Source organism: Neolamprologus brichardi, chromosome 16, assembly GCF_056152115.1.
Source record: "Neolamprologus brichardi isolate AB-2024 chromosome 16, ASM5615211v1, whole genome shotgun sequence".
Lineage (NCBI taxonomy): Eukaryota > Metazoa > Chordata > Actinopteri > Cichliformes > Cichlidae > Neolamprologus > Neolamprologus brichardi.
This window is the reverse complement of record NC_142119.1, coordinates 8,286,412-8,305,194: the sequence shown is the minus strand read 5'-3', so window position 1 is coordinate 8,305,194 and position 18,783 is coordinate 8,286,412. Positions and strand designations below refer to the sequence as shown.

Below are 18,783 nucleotides of genomic sequence, written 5' to 3'. Positions count from 1 at the left end.
CTCAACGAGGTCACAAAAATATCCCACATACCAGAAATGACATGCTCAGCACTATAACCCATATGGAAAAGAAATAGTAAAAACCTATATGATTTACTCATGAAAGTGGCCACTTTCTCATTACTTTCATTTATTGTTTTAGTATCCAAAACATACAAGTTTCATTATATAATTTTTCAAGGGATCTTATATCTGTTTTCACTCTTGTATGCTTTTCATACAAGTTTCACACAAGACAGATACAAACTTTATAAGATTTATATATATCTTTTCCATGTGGGTAAATTTTCAACAAAAGTTGGACTTCAGTCTTTTAACCACCAAATTAGTCTATCCTGGTCAGCAAGCTAAAAGTCTTTACTTTAGCAGCCTAAATCAGAGGCTAACATTAGCATTTGCTAGCACCAGCCAGGATAGTCTGAGGCTAAAACTAGAGTTTGTGTAACTTTGCCTGAAATCCTTTAAAGTGTACAGTAAAGGCAACCGTGGAGCATAAGTATTATTATGGAACTTATTATAGTCCTAAAATTATTTCTTCCTCAGTATACATCAATAGAACCATGAAGTTTTTACTTTTCCCAGTTATCTACATGGCTGACTTTAGCTAGTTAGCTAGCTAGCAGTCAGAGCTGTGCAAAGCCCAGAGAGAAGCAGACAACTAAATATCCGGCAGTGTTGCAGACTCCTCCAAGGGCGAAGATTTGGTTGTGGCATTGGTGGGGACGGATGATTGAACCACCGAACCCTGCCCTGTTTCTTTTGTCCCCCTTTTTGTCTTTGCTTCTTAGTAAAAGGAGAAGTATACTGACCTACATATGCTATTCTACCTGCTTTTAAACCATTTACAATTACAATTCATAGTTTTATATGTAAATTATATAATGTTAAATCACTATTAAACAAATGACTGACTAAGTATGTAAGACTTTAGTTTACTTCAGCCATATTCCATATAAATCAGGTATCATACAAAAATAAAATCAGCTTCAAATAGCGAGCGAGCGCTCTCTGCTTATAATAAAAAAAAAAGCAACAAGAAAACAGCCCGTTCATGTTGGTGCAAAAATGCACCATGTCGACCAATCAAAAAATGATATGGCAACATGACATTTGGTTGTTTAGGAAGAGGGGGAAGTTTTAGGAGTGACAGAGAGAGAGAGAGTTTTGAGATGTGAGAGATTTGTGACGTTTAGCGTGTTTGGAGTGTGTAGTTAATGTGTTATCTTGTGTAGTTAGTGTGTAGTGTTGTGGATAGTTTTGTGTTGTGTGTCAGAACAATGAGGCGACTGCTGTCTCCAGGTAGAAACAGGAGTGACACACCTGCTGCTGTCAGACCTGCAGGTATCAGGCTGTGATGTTCTCCTTTATAGTGGACAGAAATATTTGGAGTGGCACAAATAATCTGTGGCATCTTATTGAAGAACAGCTGATTGTTCTGTAAATAGTTTGAAATGGTTATTAAAAAGGGTTAAAAGGTAAATGGCTGCAAATAACTTTGTTGTTTGCAAAACTTGTGCATATAAATTAAAATTGACAATTTATATTTGCATTTAAAGTTATGAAATATGATTCATTAAACATGTTTGTGGTTGTTACAGTAAAAATATAACTTCTTCTACTCGGATTTTATGTTTTTTTGTCTGATTTTAGATCAATTGTGTTAATACAGTTTGTCAAAATGAAAACATGACTGTAAATTCAGACACGTGAGGTTGTGCTGAAAAGGATGAGACCAAACAAGGCAAAGTAAATAGTTTTTAAAGGTGAAATGTGGAGGAAACATCAAAAGTAGTTAAAAATGGACAATTATACCCTGGACCCCAGAGGGTTAAACTTTTTTTAAAGTAACACAATAGTTACTTTTCAAGTAATTAATTACTTTTAGAATCTGGTAACTCAGTTACTAAGTCTATAATTAACTATAATTAATTACTTTTTCAAAGTAACTTGCCCAACACTGGTAATGACTAATACGAGAAGCAGAGCATTAGACGGGCCGACCTTCTTCTGGCTGTAAGAAGATGTCAGTCATAAACTCTGGGTAAAGGGTGGACTTTAGAAAAGGACGTGTCCTGCAGAAACAGTCATAACATGGATGTTGGTCACTGCGCAGTCCAGTCTTTATTACTCTGCACCATCAGTCAGTCCCAGCAGACCGCTTCCAAAACCCAATCACTTCCTGTTTCAGTCCAAACAAACAGCCGAGCGCACGGTGGACGGTCCTTCCTCCTCCTGATAATGCTTCCTGCTCCACTCTCCCGACGACTCCTGACAGAAAACAAGTCGGCTGCAGTCTGCCACTTTAAAAAATATGTAGCATGAAGTAAAGTGTTGCGTGGCTTCACTTATAATTCCTCTAAAGTTATGGTAAAAAGAGAGTCAGTTGATTCAGAAGGACCCGGCGTCCTGCTCAATGTGGAGCTGGACCTGTCAGTGTTCATTAAGATGTCATACTGTCAATAAGAGACGAGAAATAAAAAAGGCTCCAGCATCCACGTTCACGTTGGTGTTCATGTCCAAAAACGCGAGTTCCTCTAACGTCCACAGTCAAACAGGAAGACCTTCATCCTGTGGAGGTTCTTCTTCCATTTACTTGTTTTTGTTCAAACAGAGAAACAAAAGAAAGTTTTTCATTAACAGGAAAGAAGTGATTTGAACACTGAAGACCAACATTTTCCTAAACATCCAACAAACTGTGTTTATGGGTGAATTTGATTGTGTCTGAAAGCAGAAGGTAGAAAAGTTCTCTCAACCAGTGTCACATTCAGGCTCACAAACACTTCTACTGTTTCCTAACACTTTGTGTGACAGACTGTTGGACCTGAACTTCCACATCTTCTCTCTCCCAGAATCTCTCAGGCACTCCAGCAGGTGCTCTGAGGCAACTGCTTTTGTGATGCAGTACAAATAAAACTGAATTGAACTGATGCACTCTGCCTGTGTCCCTGCTCCCTACTGTCAAATTAGCTTTAGTTGCTGCACTGTGAATAGCTAGTACCAGCTAGTAACCAATCTTAACTGTGCTGACTCAAGCTGTGGACACAGAGCTTTGAAAAAGCGTCTTTTTCTTTTCAGGACCTGCAAACCTGTTGAAATGGCTGCTTGTGTATTAGCATTTAGGTTCTTCATGTATGAACTCTCAGACTCTTTTCTGGACTTGCCCCTCTGCATGTCTAATCCAAACCTGGTGGATGTTAAAGGGTTAAAATACTGCCTCTGATTCCTGGTGCCTTGCTCTTGGGTGACTGTTACACCGTCAGCGCTGCAGACAGGAGCCCAGTGATCTGAGCAGCAGAGCAGTACGTACGGACAGACTGCAAACATTCACCTAAAACACAGAAGCTAAAAGCTTTTTAAAAACGTAGTGAAACCTGCAGATCTGACTCCTGTTTTCTGTCTTTGTACTCGGCTGTAACTCAGACAATACTGACTCAGCACAGAAGCATTTAAATCAATCATCACTCACATTGACAGAACACACAAAGAGCAATGCTGATAATCCCCACGATGACGGTAATGATGATGATGACAGCTATGCCACCTTTAAAAAAACACAATAAAAAGAGTGTGGTGTTAGTTTTACTGATCACATGTCTATCAGTGTGGCAGAGGCTTGTTCTGCTCTGAGGACACAGCAGAAGAAACAAAGATGGCTGAGCCTTCTAGAAACATTTGATCAGATTATCCCGATGCCCCACAGGAGAATATCGGTGTTATTGTTAGTGAGTCTACATCAGAGGTGTCCAACTCCAGGCCTCAAGGGCCGGTGTCCTGCAGGTTTTAGATCTCACCCTGGGTCTGCACACCTGAATCAAATGAGTAGTTCTTCACCAGGCCTCTGGAGAACTTCAGGACATGTTCATTTAGCCATTTGAATAAGGTGTGTTGGACACATCTAAAACCTGCAGGACACCGGCCCTCGAGGCCTGGAGTTGGACACCCCTGGTTTACATCATTACACAAGCTGGTATTAGAACAGATCTAACATGAATGTAAAGTTTATTATATCTAATAAAAATGTACAATAAGAATAAATAAAGTTTGGCAGTTACACTCTGTGATCTGAGCTGGTGTTTCGTGGTCCTTGTGACTTTAACAGTGAGATATTACTGGCTTTTAAGTACCTGTAAACAAAGTCCCGGCAGGTGAGACGTCTTTAGTTGTTGTCTGACATTCGCCCGAGGTGGGATTACAAATTCTGCACGTTACAGTTTTTAATCCGCTGATGTTGGCTTTGCTGAAGACGCTGAATGTTCCATTCCTGGTGTTATTATCAATCTTTACTTCCAGTGGCTCCAGGATGGTTTTGTTCCCCTGGTCGTCTGTGGAGAGCCACGTCACCTCAGGTTCAGGATAGCCCCCCGCCGTGCTGCAGGTTGCTGAGGCCTGGCTTAGCTCGATGTTTGGTTCCTGGAAGACCGCTGGAAACAAGTCACAAGTAGTTTAGCTGGATTTTTTGGACTGTACAAATGTGTTTGAGCATGTGATTAATTTATCAGCCTGTGATGACCCACAGGAGTTAACGGCTTCTGTGGGTCTTCACAGGCTGAGGACCCACAGACGTCTGTAGTTCACAAAAACATCCAAGCATCCAAACCCAGTCTGGTCCTTTCACAGGAAACAGAGTATAAGACACGTCATTCTCTTCATTTCTGGTCAATTTTGTTCCTTTTCGATTATTTGTGGGTCAATTTATGATTTTAACATAATGTAACATGATGCACTGTTCACCCCACCTGCCTCCATCTGGAATTTTACACCTGTGTGAGTCCAAATTGATGGTGAGGAAGAAGGATATCAGTGAGTCTAGAGATCAGATTACACTTTAGTTTTTAGCTCTAAGTTATTATTTTTATGTTGTTATTTTTAGAAACTCACACAGATTTTTCTACAGAGGTCCAAACCTGAACAAGAGTATCTAATATTTTACTTTAGCTGGTTGTGCTGAGGAGGAAAACAGGAATGTTAATCAGCTTTTGTTTTGCAGAGAGAAGTATACAGACCTGCTACATGCAGGGTCTTCTGACAGATATTCTCCTTTGAGTCATCTGAAATAAAAACAACTTCAATGAAGGTCCGATCGTGGTCCAGCATCAGGTTCCTAATCAGGAGAGAGAAATTTCCATCCTCTAATTGAGAAAGGAAGATTGCAGTCCTGTTCTGAAAGGATGAGCTTTGATAAAGAAAGTCTTCTTCTCCCTTCACATAGACGTGGGCCACAGTGGGATTGCTGCTGCCGTCCATCCCCTGCCAGTAGATGTAAGTTTGCTCACGGACAAACCTCTTAGTAAGTTTGTGCATGCACGGCCAAAGGAGCGTCTCTCCAATGCTTCCATTGATGGTTTGGCACCAGGCTGGCAGCAGCAGAGGTGCAAGCAGAACTGTGACGAAAGACAAAAAGATTCATTCATTCCAAACGAGCAAATTCAGCGCATTCATCAAAAACAGGCACAGGTCAAAGTTCACCTGACCCCATGAGGCTAAAGCAGAGTTGAAAAGGCATTTAATGTTCACTGCTAACATGATGGAAACTGACTTTGTACATTTAAGCTTTTCCAATCTTTTCCTGTTTATTGAAATGTCGCCCGGACCACAAGTGACTGAAAGAATGACAGAATAGTCTAAAATGTTCACTGACGTGCAGTCTGCTGCCTTCCTGGCTGAGCAGCAGACTGTCAGTCTGAAGTTTGTTTACTGGTATTGGTTGTTGTTCAATTTTGCACCAACCAGGGAATTGTGGGGCGGGGTGTGAAGTTGACCTCGTAGAGAGCAACTACTCGAGATGTGGAGAGAAACCCAACAGATGTACAGCAAACGAGCAGGGTGAGAACTGTAAGAATACTGAAGAATACGTTCCTGTTGGTGAATTCAGAGTTCGGTTTGAAGGTGATAAATACTTATTATTTAAAATGCATTTGTTTCAAACTGTTTCTGTCAATGTATTATTGTATTACTAATAACAGCATGTTAGAGGCTAGCAGTGTTAGCACAGGTACCACCTGTAGCTGTGTGTTACTATGGTAACGTGTGCTGATGTTGTAAGTCATGAAAAGCTGAAATGAGTTTAAAAGCGTCATTGAGTGAATGGACTGAGTGTGCTCCCTGGAGTTCAGGACCAGGGGAGTTTTTTTCCTGGGTGGAGCACAGACCAGCCCAGATGTTGACTTCCTCTGTGGGAGTTCGGTCGCTGTAGCTTCTCATCCTTTGCTTTGTGGTTGCAGTACAACAGTGTGAGAGTATTCTGCTGTCTGAGATTCTGAGACAGTCTTTCCTTAAGTGATTGTGATTATTCAAAGTGTTTGCAAAGGAACAGACACGGACATTTATTTAATATAGTTATTTTGTTTATTCTGAAACCTCATTTCTCTTTCTTTTAACTAAAGTCCCTTATTTTGGTGTTTGAGTGTTGTTGTGTGTGAGTTTGTATTACACGTCAGGTGTTTGTGAATAGCCTGACTCACTGTTTCAGTGAGGCGTAACCACAAATTCGTATTTCATCAGTACTACAGGTTGGTACAGCAAGCCACCAAATTAAAGGGCCCCGCCCAAAGTACTTCAACACTTTTATGCTATTGTTGCACCTCAATTTTCCTTTTTCTTGCAACTTTATTCTCCTCAGTTCAGGCTTGGAGTTTAGAGGCAGCATAGCGTATCATCAGCAAAACATCGCTTCCTCACGTCTCAGACACTGTTGCTGTGTCCCAATTCAGGGTCTGCACGCTTGAAGTACGCATTTCAAGTGCGATTACGTCACCGCCACGCGACGACGGCTGTCCCAATTCGAAGTGTACTTCAAATGCATACTCCAAATGCGCCGTCGATTTCCCCAAATATCAAGCGTGGTCCGGTGCACGCTTCGTGGTCCCATATATCCCACAATTCATAGCGCGGCGGTGGGTGTGGATAATTTTGCCACAAAATACGGCAGAAGGGAGCGGCCAAGAGTGAACTGTCAAAAGTAAGTACTGAACATGACGTCACTTAATTATGTGCGAATGTTTAATAACGAAGAACATTAAAACATTGCTGTTGGCCACATGTTGGCAAAGTTGTGTGACATTAGTGATGTTTGTACTTACAGCGTTAACTTGGTTTTAAAGCATATATATATATATATATATATATATATATATATATATACACACATACACATATACATATATATATATACATTCTCGCGGTTAGTATCATGGTTGCTAGGCAACCTGAACAGCGCAACGAAGGGCTAGACCGTCCCATTTCACAAGCCTCTCACTTCCGCACTTCTCGTACTTATAGTACGCGCCGTACGTAGTACGCGTAGTGCACGTACTTCAAGCGTGCAGACCTTAAATTGGGACACAGCCTGTTTGTTTTTTCTGCGCTTACTGATGACATCACACATCTGAACTCTGACCTCCTGGAGCCAGTAAACTACAAAAATTAACTAGAAATGTGTCCAAAATCAAAACACAATTAAATAAGAATAGACTTTAAAGATTTTCCCAACAATTCAGAAAAACGTAAGTTTTATAACTACTTTTAGAGCGCAACACTATCTGAATACTAGCTAGCTGGGTCCGGTGCTACAGGAACATGTTGTAGGAATCGCATTGAGCACATACCTGTTACACATCTGCTGTCTGATTTCACTACAGGGTTTCTGATTAAATCTGTTTCTGATTTTTATGCCTGGGTTTACAACCATTACTTAAGCTTATAGTCCGTCAGTTACAGCTACTACACTGAATTACAGATAACAAACTATAACACAAAATGTTAATTTAAAAAAGGCCATTTTAAACAATGATGACTTATATTCTTTCTCTTCCAAGCTCTTTGCAACTGTTATTTGGAAAATAATAATAATAATAATAAATAATAAGGTTTATTAAACTACACTGGCACAAACCAAAATGAGAAAAGCAACGATCACACTTACAGAGAAAGATCAGGAGCAGAAACTCCATCGCGCCCCGCAGGGAGAACAAAAAGCTTTGGTGAGACTCGATCAGTGTCTGCAGGATGTTCAGTCCATCAGTGGATACTCGGGCACCGCATCCTGATAAAGCACCATTTGGCTGTAAGTCACTCCAACTACAAGCTCCAGTAATGTTCTCATAAACAGTGATAGCAGCTCTGATAGTAGATTGCAGACTGTGGTGCCGTTTCCTCTTTCAGACGCCACTCTGACTCTCGCTGTGGCTTCTGGTCACATGTTATCGATGGTTATGTTCACGTTACTGTCCGAGTGCAGTTTACTGCGACTCACAGATTTCTTTTTTCCATCAGGGATCGTCTGCGTGACACTTGGCAGCTACAGGATCCGAATAAATCATTTTATCTTGGATGAAACTCTCTGTGAAACTTTTTTTCCCAGAAAAGTAAAAACCAGAAAGCAGAAGTCTGAGTGCCACATGTTTCGACAGATCGCCGTCAGACCTCCTTCTTTGTTGCCACTATCCGATCAGACAGGAAATGAACCTGAAACTGTGGATATTTCTTCTGCAATGTTTCATGTAACACATAAAAAAGCAAAGAAAACCAGGAATGTGGTTTATGACTGTGTGAAAGGTCAAATGTGAACTGAAACATATCTGACGAATTCTGACGAATTCAAGAAGCCGAACAGCACAAAGACTCGATCTGATGGTACAAATGTGGCAGAGCTGCTTCAACCTCTCAGACTGAATGGTCGGCTTAGTTTCAGTCATAAGTACAAATAATTGTGTTACAAAAATACTCTGGTAAAAATATAGATTTAAAGTAAGGGTACAGGCTATGAAATGTACTCAGAGTAAGAAAGTAACTTGTAGCTCTTTGAAGGATGTTTCTACCAGCTATTTTTTTGCAAAGGTAACTGAACCTTGTGCTATATTAATATAATAAATGTGTGTTATTGTAGGGTCCACCTCAGGGTGAGAGATGGAAGACAGGACAAAGACATGCTGTGGAAGAGAGCCAGTGCAGAGAGGTCTGTTAACACAGAGTGAGTGAAGGTGTGTGGCAGCATCCAGTACCAGTGAGCTTGAATTGTAACAGCAGGTCAGACAAGGAGTTATCACAGCCAGTGCTAATGCTCCCAAGTTTGAAATGAAATAGAAGATGGTGAGAAAGAGAACACCTACAGCTGGCAAAGGAACAACGTCACCTGAGAAAATCATGGAGGAGAGCTGAGTCCAAGGAGAAGGCTGGAGGAGCTGCTGGTGTGATCGATCTGTGCTTCTTGCCAGGGAAAGTTAAGGATTGGTGTTACCAGTTTATCTCATATCATCGCCTCATAGAGCCGCTGAAGCTGTGTGACATCACCATGCCATTAGTCCTGAAGCCACCACGTCAGCAGACCGAGGCATTCGAAATGCCAGCGTACAGGTCCGTACAGGATGGAGGTGGAACGCAGCCCAAGCAATAGACCGCAGAGAGGCTAAGGGTTTCACTCAACCTGGCAGAGCTGGCTAAAGATGGGGGGAAACTATAAATATGGCCCAAAGCCACCAAGAAGGAGATCTCATCATCTTTGAAGTAAATGGAGTTTTTTTCTGCCTGTCCCGTTTGGCTCTTTTGCATCAGAATTATTGTCTAAAGGCGAAGAAAGATGCCCAACGGATTTACGTTACCAAATGGACCATCCCAGCCTTGTCGTAATGGTCTATTTGGTTCACCTTTTATTGTTTATTTTATTTTATTTTCACTTGCTAAATACGGGACAGACATGAGTGGGGGAAAGAAAGAGGGAAAGAAAAACAGCGGAGAAGAGGGACGGGGATAAAGGGCAAAAACCAACAAAACATACAGACACAAAATACATATATCAATCACCCGGATCACCTGTTTGTTTTTTTTTGCCTGTCCCAATTGTTGTCTGAAGACCAACAAGGAGACCCAATGGATTTACTTTATTATCATCATGGCATTGCCGTATCGGTCCATTTGATCGACCTTTGTTTTTATTATTTATTTTATTTTATTTTCAGTTGTTACAGACGGGACAGACATGACTGAGGGACAGGAAAGGGAGAAAGAAAGATGAAGGGAAAAAAAACAGAAGGGAAGAGGGACAGTGAGAAAGGAAACTTAAAAAGAGAGAGAAGAAAAATCTCCTGGATCACCTGTTGAGAGAAAAAGAAGAGAAAACAGAGCAACCTACTAAACAAAACACCATCACGTTAATCTAGCTAAGTGTAAACAGCAGTAAATACTAAATATTGAATGTTGTTGTGTAGCAAGCAGGACAGACAGCGCACAATGTGCTTGGAAATAGCAGCCAATAGAGGTGTAGTTTATGTCTATGAACAGTGAACACCCATGTTGATCAGCGCGCTTGTATTCAAAAGGTTTCCCCATGTAATGATCTGCTAGAGGATGTAGAAAGCCACAGCCCCGCCCCCCAGGGCATGAAGCAGGTATGGAGGAGATCAAAACTCCAGACATCCAGAGGCCCTCAGAACACAAGAGACCATGGAGGACCAACAGAGGGGCAGCCGCGCCACTATCCCAGAAAGAGCTGAGGAGAGTCCCAGATGAGGGGTCACTCAGCAGCCGCGGAGCAGAAGCCAGGGGGGGTTGCAGTGACGTGCCCGTGAGCTCCGCCGGCAGCCAGCTGCGCCAGAGTGACCAAGCCCCAGGCCAAGAGGCCGAGGGCACCCCACCCCCGAAGGGGCCCGAGCGAGCCCCTGGCTCCAGGCCCCGATAAGCAGCCACCAAGGAGTGAGCCGGTGGGTACCTGGACGCCCATCCCCGGCCACAAAGAACCACCAACGCACCGATGTCTGAGGGCATCTGCCATTGGAAGGGGGAGTGGTGGGGGGAGATAGGCCTCCATACCTTGGAGGGCCTGAGATGTCCCCAGAGAGGTGCCGTCTGATACCCAACCTGACATATAGACACAGACATACAGGCACACCCAGATACAAACATCCATTCTCACCCTCATGCTTTGATAGAAGTAACTAGTAATGTAACTAAGTTACTAATTTAAAGTAACTTACCCAACACTGGGTATAAATAACATGAAAGTATGGATCCATCCTGCATCCTTGTATCAGCAGTATTCTGCAGACACTGTAGTGACGTCATCTGGACCAGAATCTTGCAGGAATGTTTCCAGAACCTCGTCGAAGAATGAAGTTCTGAAGAAAAAAAGTGTCTCCAACCTGCTGGCAGCAAGGTGTACCTAATAAATTGGTAGGTGGTAGTCAGTGATAGAAGACAGCACATATACGACTCACAGGACTTTTGATCACTTTGAAGACTAATGAAAAAAAATGAAACCCAAAGGTACAAATCCAACATCTGTATGGGACCAGCGAGGTTACTGAAGACAGAGCAACAAGCCCGATCAGAGGAGCCAAAGGTAAGAGAGAGACAACCCACTTCAGAATTAAACCACAGCAACAGGAAGCTGTAACGAGTCTCCTCCTTTTGGCCATAGTTGGGTTTACACTAACTGCTGGGCAGCAAACAGAGCCTTCTTTATCTTGATGCATGCTAAGTCATCCAGGTAAGTAAATCTCCAAAAGTTGATTCTGTTCATCTGGACATTTCAGTGGGAGAACCGTTTCGTCATCATCAGGTGACTTCTTCAGTCTCAGCTGACTGCAGGTTTCAATCTTATAAACAGTACATTTGCATAATGACTGAAACCAGCCCACTGAAGAAACAATGGGCTGGGAGTCAGTTCCTTAATCTTAATTATGCAAATTCTCATGAACATTGATCAACAACCACTGTTTATAAGGTTGGGGAAACCTGCAGTCAGCTGAGACTGAAGAAGTCACCTGGATGAGTGACGAAACGTTTCTCCCACAAAATGCTACGTCCAGGTGAACAGAATCAGGTATCCTCATTGGACCTGCAAACGTACGTGAGTCATGGTCCTGCTTTCCTATTGTATCAAACTGATTTCACATCTGTAACTAGCAGCAGATGGTTTTTAAAATCAACGAAGTCAGCTAAACGTCCTCAGCAGAGCGGAAGCTGTTTAAAGTGCAGAGCAGAAAGTATCTGAATCTGGTACTCGATGACCCTTTGATGGGTAGGAAGGGCTCAGACAGTGGGAAGTCTCCATGTCCTCCAAACAGACGTCATTTCCTACTCAGCAGCTATTTTGCATGTCCCACTTCCTCTGCAAAACAGCTAAAGCACATGGGCTGCACGCGGTCACAGGGCGCCGATAGTGCAGGTATTAGTTGGTGTCTGTAGCAGGGCTTTAAATCTGTATCATCAGAGCTTTGTTGTGATTTATTTTGAAACGATGAGTCAGCGCTGATGCCACGGGGAAATACCGGAGTCAGAACAGAAAGTATTTCTTGATCTGCACATGACTTTAGCCTCGTTTGTCGTGTTGGTGTTCACTAACATCCATTTTGCTTGCTGGTCTCTGATAAAATGCTCCCCAAAGTGATTTCTGTATTTGGATTATTTTCCAGTTTCGTGGTTGGTAAGTTACTCCAGTTTAAGTGTGTGTGTTTGTGTGTGTGTTGGTGGTAATACACCAAAGCTAACTAGCATCTTTAGCTTTTGGCCTATCTGGAGTGTGGTGTTGGAGTGTCGCAGCATTTGAGGAATTATTCATCTTTAACAGTTTTCTTTCTTCTTTTTAATCTCAGCGGGCGATGCGACTCTCATGCGTGATGTTAACACCACCATCTCTGACTCGGCTGTCCTTGAATGTAGCATACAAGATAGAGCTATCACGGACTGGAAGAGTCTCCGATTTTATTGGCAAGACGATAGAAATGTGGTTTTGTACTCCTATAATAACGGAAGAAAGGTGGCGGAGCATGTAAATGAGCTCTATCAACACAGAGTCACAGACTTCCCTCAGGACATAGTCAGAGGGAATATCACCATTGTACTCAAAAACCTGACTCTTGATGATAATGGAAGAACGTACTCATCATTTGCAGCAGTGCGGGACGACAGCGGGACGACGCGATACCACCTGGAACACACACAAATCTGTGAAATGACTTTACATGTAGCTGGTGAGAAACGTTTCTGTTTTCCTCACAAAAATAGGAAAGGCAAGTTAGACCGGCACACACCGGGCTGGCTAGTAATACGTGACATCATCAGCACAGATTATATTTCACCAGTTTAGCTTTTCAACGATGGCCGTGTTGAGCTCATGCTGCAGCAAACACTGGGCTGCACGAATTGCAGACCTGAGCATGCTGAATAACTTTTAATTCACAGAGCTGCCTAGCAACAGATGACATCATCAGAGGTCAAACATAAGCAGCTACAGTCAGCACAGATTACATTTAGAGAAAATCTGCAGTTATTATGATTTATGCAGAATGTGGAATTTCCTTTTTGAGGTTTTGCTGTCAATGATTCAATTTAATTTTATTTATATAGAACCAAATCACAACAACAAGGCCTTTATATCGTAAGGTAAAGACTCAACAATAATACAGTAACAGGCAGCACGGTGGCACGGTAGTTAGCACTGTTGCCGCACAGCAAGAAGGTCCTGAGTTCAATTCCAACATAACAACATCAGGCTGGGGTCTTTCTGTGTGGAGTTTGCATGTTCTCCCCGTGTTTGTGTGGGTTCCCTCCGGGTACTCCGGCTTCCTCCCACCGTCCAAAGACATGCAGCTTGTGGGGATAAGTTAATTGGATAATCCAAATTGTCACTAGGTGTGAATGTGCGAATGAATGTGAGTGCGAATGGTTGTCTGTCCCTGTGTGTTGGCCCTGCGACAGACTGGCGACCTGTCCAGGGTGTACCCCGCCTCTCGCCCTATGACAGCTGGGATAGGCTCCAGCGCCCCCCGCGACCCTGAAAAGGATAAGCGGAAGCGAATGGATGGATGGGATGGATGGCAACACTAATACATTTATTTAATGTTTATACCCCCTCAGCCATGAAAGGCTGATGAGGTGTTGAGAGTCCACATCGTTGATATTCTGGTTTTACACACTGTCCTATTCTCAGAGGATCAAAAGTTGTTGACATATTTGCATTTAATTTTATTATAATTATTATTTTACCTGATATAACAAAAGCATTTCCCAATATGAGGTTAAAAAATGTCTTAAAATAGGAAAAACACTTTTTGTTTGCTTTGTAATCCAACATATTACAAACAAATTACTGCAAAATACAAAAACAAACAAAAATAACACAAATTAGCTTAGCTCAGCTTAGCTAACATGCTGTCATGGCTAGCACGATCATGTTGTTAGTAAACCCAGGACAGCTGTTTCCAGCATGTATGCTAACTGGATGTAGCTTCATATTTAGTGCACAGATACTGGAACGCTTTTCCTCTTCCTGTTTAACGCCCACTACAAAAATCAAAATACAAAGGTGACCTTTGTTCTCCTCTCTCCTCAGTGCCTTACCAGGAGCCCAGGCTGGACGTTAATACAGAGGCTATGTCTGCAGTGTGCAGTCTGCAAGGAGGATTTCCTGCTCCTGACATACAGTGGGTCCTCCTCCATAACAGCTCCCATCAGTCAGTGGAGTCCAGGAACGTCAACACTGAAACGAAGCAGAACGTCCACAATCACCTGTACAGCTCCCGCAGCATCCTGCACATCCCTGCAGGTCGTCACGAGGCTGTGAGCTGTCTCAGCCACAACCCCACCCTGAACAGGACTGTCAAGGTCACCCACAACTTCAACACAGGTACGCTCCACATCGTCCAGTCAGCCGAGAGAAGGTAAACTACAACAGCGCGAAGGGGAGCGCTCTAATAATGATGAAAGTGACACCGACTGAAAGTCAAAGAATATACGTCACTTATAATGGAGTGTTTTTAAAATATATGTGAGACATATTTTTAAGATGTGTTACTTTGACCTTAAAATTTCAGGTGATGGAACCAAAAATGCCTGAAGATAAAAAGTTTCTCTGAGCGTATCATCATGTTATTACTGTTATTACTACTACTGATTTATATTTATAATAATTTATGGTTATTATTCTAGCGCTGATGAGTGTATGAATTATGAGCGCTGACAGGAAATATGCTGAGTAACCTCAGACCATCACTATTTTAGTTTGTGGAAGCAGGACATGAGGGGCTCATTCACAGCAAACTGACAATCACAGGGTGCAAAGACTACAGCGATGTGCAGCTGTCAGACCTGAACACGCTGAGTAATCGTGGAAGGTTCAGAGCTCTCGAGCTGCTGTTCACCTGAGAGGAATGAAATAAATCCTCAGACGTCTGCAGAGAAACATCTGTGCTGGTTTATCATGCATGCAGGTCATCCTGTGTCCCTGCAGTCCTCCCTACATAACCTGCTCTGTGTTCCATTCTTACAAAACCAAAAACAGCTAAAACACTCAAATTTTAATTACAAAACCATAAACGAGTCCCTCAGTAGTCAGTCAAGCTTTGCAGGACCAGTGTCACTTTTGCCATTTGATTATATTCTTTTTGTATCTGTATTGATCATTCATGTCTTATTTCAGACTGACGTAGGCCAGCGGTCCCCAACCTATTTTGACCCACGGACCGGTACCGGTCCGAGGCCTGGGGGTTGGGGACCGCTGACGTAGGCGACACAACCATGAAACATGTTTCTGCAGAAGAAGTTTCAAAGTCAAAATTCAACCTGAGTCAGAGTTCACCTTACACTGAGCATCCCTCTGACTCAGAGAAGCATTTACTCAGCCCTGTAACTCTGGCTGATCGTCGGGGGAACTCAGAAACTTGCCCTAGGATGCTCTGGTATGAGGCTGACTGTTGGTGTCTCGGTCTTCAGCAGGTGCAGCAGCGAGGAGCTCACCTGCAGCCCTAACTGTATATCTGATAGCAGCTGCTGTGGTTCTTCTAACAGCCGTGCAGTGAGCAAAGGTGAGCATGAACTATTTACTTTTTAGTATCTAACATGTGAAAGAGGTCGAGCATGTAAAATGCAGACACGCACACAGATGTGTGGTTTTCCCATGATGCATGTGTAACATGAACATGAAGGAAACAGCTGATGTGCTTACAGCTGCAATCATCTGTGTGTTTCAGCCACCTGAGGTAGAGCGATGCAGCGTTTCGGTGGAGGAGGGGTGAAACAGTGTGCCATGGAGACACTTCAGCGTGTTGTATGTTGCACCTTATCTGTGCGTGATATTGATGGTGCACACACTCTGAATCTGGGTTTCATGGGTCCTGCTGGGTGGCACTAAGCTGGTGCTTAAAACAAAACGTGAAGCTATATCTGCTCAGACTGGAGCATTAAACCCACCACAGTGTGAAATACAACAGTTACTGGACCATCAAACATGGCGTCATGCTGGGCGCCTGTTTAACTGAATGTCTATGTTATGTCCACGTGCTGTTGTGTCTTTAGAAGTGTTATTTAGATGAAAATGAGGCTGTGTGTGTGAATCTGGCACATCTACATGTTGTGGTGAAGTGTTCGTCTTAATGTGTCTTTCTAAATAAAACACATAAAAGAAAAGACGGGTTCTACTGAAAAATGCTAAAAAAAAATATTCCTGCTGCAGCTGCTGAGCTCATTTCAAACAGTCTGAACTTTTAATTTTTTATATCTCAAATATAACCTGATATAATCACACACACACACACATCTGTGTGCATTATTAACCTAAATCAGATGAAATGTGTGCACTATGAGGGATTAATATTCTGGAAACATGACTTTCTGTGTCCACCTCCAGGCCCGTGTTAAACACAGTTCACAGCGTTACATGAAAAAACTGTATACAGGGAGTGCAGAATTATTAGGCAAGTTGTATTTTTGAGGAATAATTTATTATTGAACAACAACCATGTTCTCAATGAACCCAAAAAACTCATTAATATCAAAGCTGAATGTTTTTGGAAGTAGTTTTTAGTTTGTTTTTAGTTTTAGCTATTTTAGGGGGATATCTGTGTGTGCAGGTGACTATTACTGTGCATAAATATTAGGCAACTTAACAAAAAACAAATATATACCCATTTCAATTATTTATTTTTACCAGTGAAACCAATATAACATCTCCACATTCACAAATATACATTTCTGACATTCAAAAACAAAACAAAAACAAATCAGCGACCAATATAGCCACCTTTCTTTGCAAGGACCCTCAAAAGCCTGCCATCCATGGATTCTGTCAGTGTTGTGATCTGTTCACCATCAACATTGCGTGCAGCAGCAACCACAGCCTCCCAGACACTGTTCAGAGAGGTGTACTGTTTTCCCTCCTTGTAAATCTCACATTTGATGATGGACCACAGGTTCTCAATGGGGTTCAGATCAGGTGAACAAGGAGGCCATGTCATTAGTTTTTCTTCTTTTATACCCTTTCTTGCCAGCCACGCTGTGGAGTACTTGGACGCGTGTGATGGAGCATTGTCCTGCATGAAAATCATGTGTTTCTTGAAGGATGCAGACTTCTTCCTGTACCACTGCTGGAAGAAGGTGTCTTCCAGAAACTGGCAGTAGGACTGGGAGTTAAGCTTGACTCCATCCTCAACCCGAAAAGGCCCCACAAGCTCATCTTTGATGATACCAGCCCAAACCAGTACTCCACCTCCACCTTGCTGGCGTCTGAGTCGGACTGGAGCTCTCTGCCCTTTACCAATCCAGCCACGGGCCCATCCATCTGGCCCATCAAGACTCACTCTCATTTCATCAGTCCATAAAACCTTAGAAAAATCAGTCTTGAGATATTTCTTGGCCCAGCCTTGACGTTTCAGCTTGTGTGTCTTGTTCAGTGGTGGTCGTCTTTCAGCCTTTCTTACCTTGGCCATGTCTCTGAGTATTGCACACCTTGTGCTTTTGGGCACTCCAGTGATGTTGCAGCTCTGAAATATGGCCAAACTAGTGGCAAGTGGCATCTTGGCAGCTGCACGCTTGACTTTTCTCAGTTCATGGGCAGTTATTTTGCGCCTTGGTTTTTCTACACGCTTCTTGCGACCCTGTTGACTATTTTGAATGAAACGCTTGATTGTTCGATGATCACGCTTCAGAAGCTTTGCAATTTTGAGACTGCTGCATCCCTCTGCAAGATATCTCACTATTTTTGACTTTTCTGAGCCTGTCAAGTCCTTCTTTTGACCCATTTTGCCAAAGGAAAGGAAGTTGCCTAATAATTATGCACACCTGATATAGGGTGTTGATGTCATTAGACCACACCCCTTCTCATTACAGAGATGCACATCACCTAATATGCTTAATTGGTAGTAGGCTTTCGAGCCTATACAGCTTGGAGTAAGACAACATGCATGAAGAGGATGATGTGGACAAAATACTCATTTGCCTAATAATTCTGCACTCCCTGTAGTACAGCGAGAGACACGAGCAAGCACAGCGAACCATCCATCCATCCATCTTCCTCCGCTTTATCCGAGGCCGGCAGCAGCCTAAGCAAAGAGGCCCAGACCTCCCTCTCCCCAGCCACCTCCTCCAGCTTATCCGGGGGAACACCAAGGCGTTCCCAGGCCAGCCGAGAGATATAATCTCTCCAGGGTGTCCTGGGTCTGCCGCGGGGCCTCCTCCCGGTGGGACATGCCTGGAACACCTCACCCAGGAGGCACCCAGGGGGCATCCTTGTCAGATGCCCGAACCACCTCAGCTGGCTCCTTTCGATGTGGAGCAGCAGCGACTCTACTCTGAGTCCCTCCCGGATGGCCGAACTTCTCACCCTATCTCTAAGGGAGAGGCCAGCCACCCTTCAGAGGAAGCTCATTTCTGCCGCTTGTATCCGCAATCTCGTTCTTTCGGTCACTACCCACAGCTCGTGGCCATAGGTGAGGGTAGGGACGTAGATCGACTGGTAAATTGAGAGCTTCGCTTTTACACTCAGCTCCCTCTTCACCACGACGGACCGGTGCAGCG

The 18,783-nt window shown here is 43.1% G+C and overlaps 2 protein-coding genes across 2 annotated transcripts; one reads left to right on the top strand and one right to left on the bottom strand.

Annotated features, from left to right (window-relative positions):
* Window positions 1–2,355: 2,355 nt before the first annotated feature.
* LOC102778619 (V-set domain-containing T-cell activation inhibitor 1-like) lies at window positions 2,356–5,345 on the bottom strand. Its single transcript, XM_035909001.2, has 4 exons — window positions 5,004–5,345; window positions 4,125–4,421; window positions 3,467–3,541; window positions 2,356–2,592 (listed from the first exon to the last, which is right to left on the bottom strand). The coding sequence occupies exons 1-4, from the start codon at window positions 5,299–5,301 to the stop codon at window positions 2,564–2,566; spliced, it is 699 nt and encodes a 232-aa protein (XP_035764894.2). The 5' UTR covers window positions 5,302–5,345; the 3' UTR covers window positions 2,356–2,563.
* Window positions 5,346–12,115: 6,770 nt separating this feature from the next.
* Window positions 12,116–16,367, top strand: LOC102779077 (T-lymphocyte activation antigen CD80-like). Its single transcript, XM_006793639.2, has 5 exons — window positions 12,116–12,418; window positions 12,588–12,965; window positions 14,327–14,620; window positions 15,706–15,797; window positions 15,963–16,367. The coding sequence occupies exons 1-4, from the start codon at window positions 12,367–12,369 to the stop codon at window positions 15,789–15,791; spliced, it is 810 nt and encodes a 269-aa protein (XP_006793702.1). The 5' UTR covers window positions 12,116–12,366; the 3' UTR covers window positions 15,792–15,797; window positions 15,963–16,367.
* Window positions 16,368–18,783: the final 2,416 nt, after the last annotated feature.

Bases quoted from the DNA above. Each gene is read 5' to 3' on its own strand.
- LOC102778619 (XM_035909001.2), bottom strand. From the start codon at position 5,301: ATGCACAAACTTACTAAGAGGTTTGTCCGTGAGCAAACTTACATCTAC. The intron at 3,542-4,124 runs GTACTTAAAAGC...GTTTTTTTAAAG, and splicing joins TGCCGGGACTTTGTTTACAG to GTGGCATAGCTGTCATCATC. The intron at 2,593-3,466 runs GTGAGTGATGAT...AACAAAAACAAG, and splicing joins TCTTTGTGTGTTCTGTCAAT to TAAATGGAAGAAGAACCTCC.
- LOC102779077 (XM_006793639.2), top strand. From the start codon at position 12,367: ATGCTCCCCAAAGTGATTTCTGTATTTGGATTATTTTCCAGTTTCGTG. The intron at 12,966-14,326 runs GTGAGAAACGTT...CTCTCTCCTCAG, and splicing joins AATGACTTTACATGTAGCTG to TGCCTTACCAGGAGCCCAGG. The intron at 14,621-15,705 runs GTACGCTCCACA...CTCGGTCTTCAG, and splicing joins CACCCACAACTTCAACACAG to CAGGTGCAGCAGCGAGGAGC.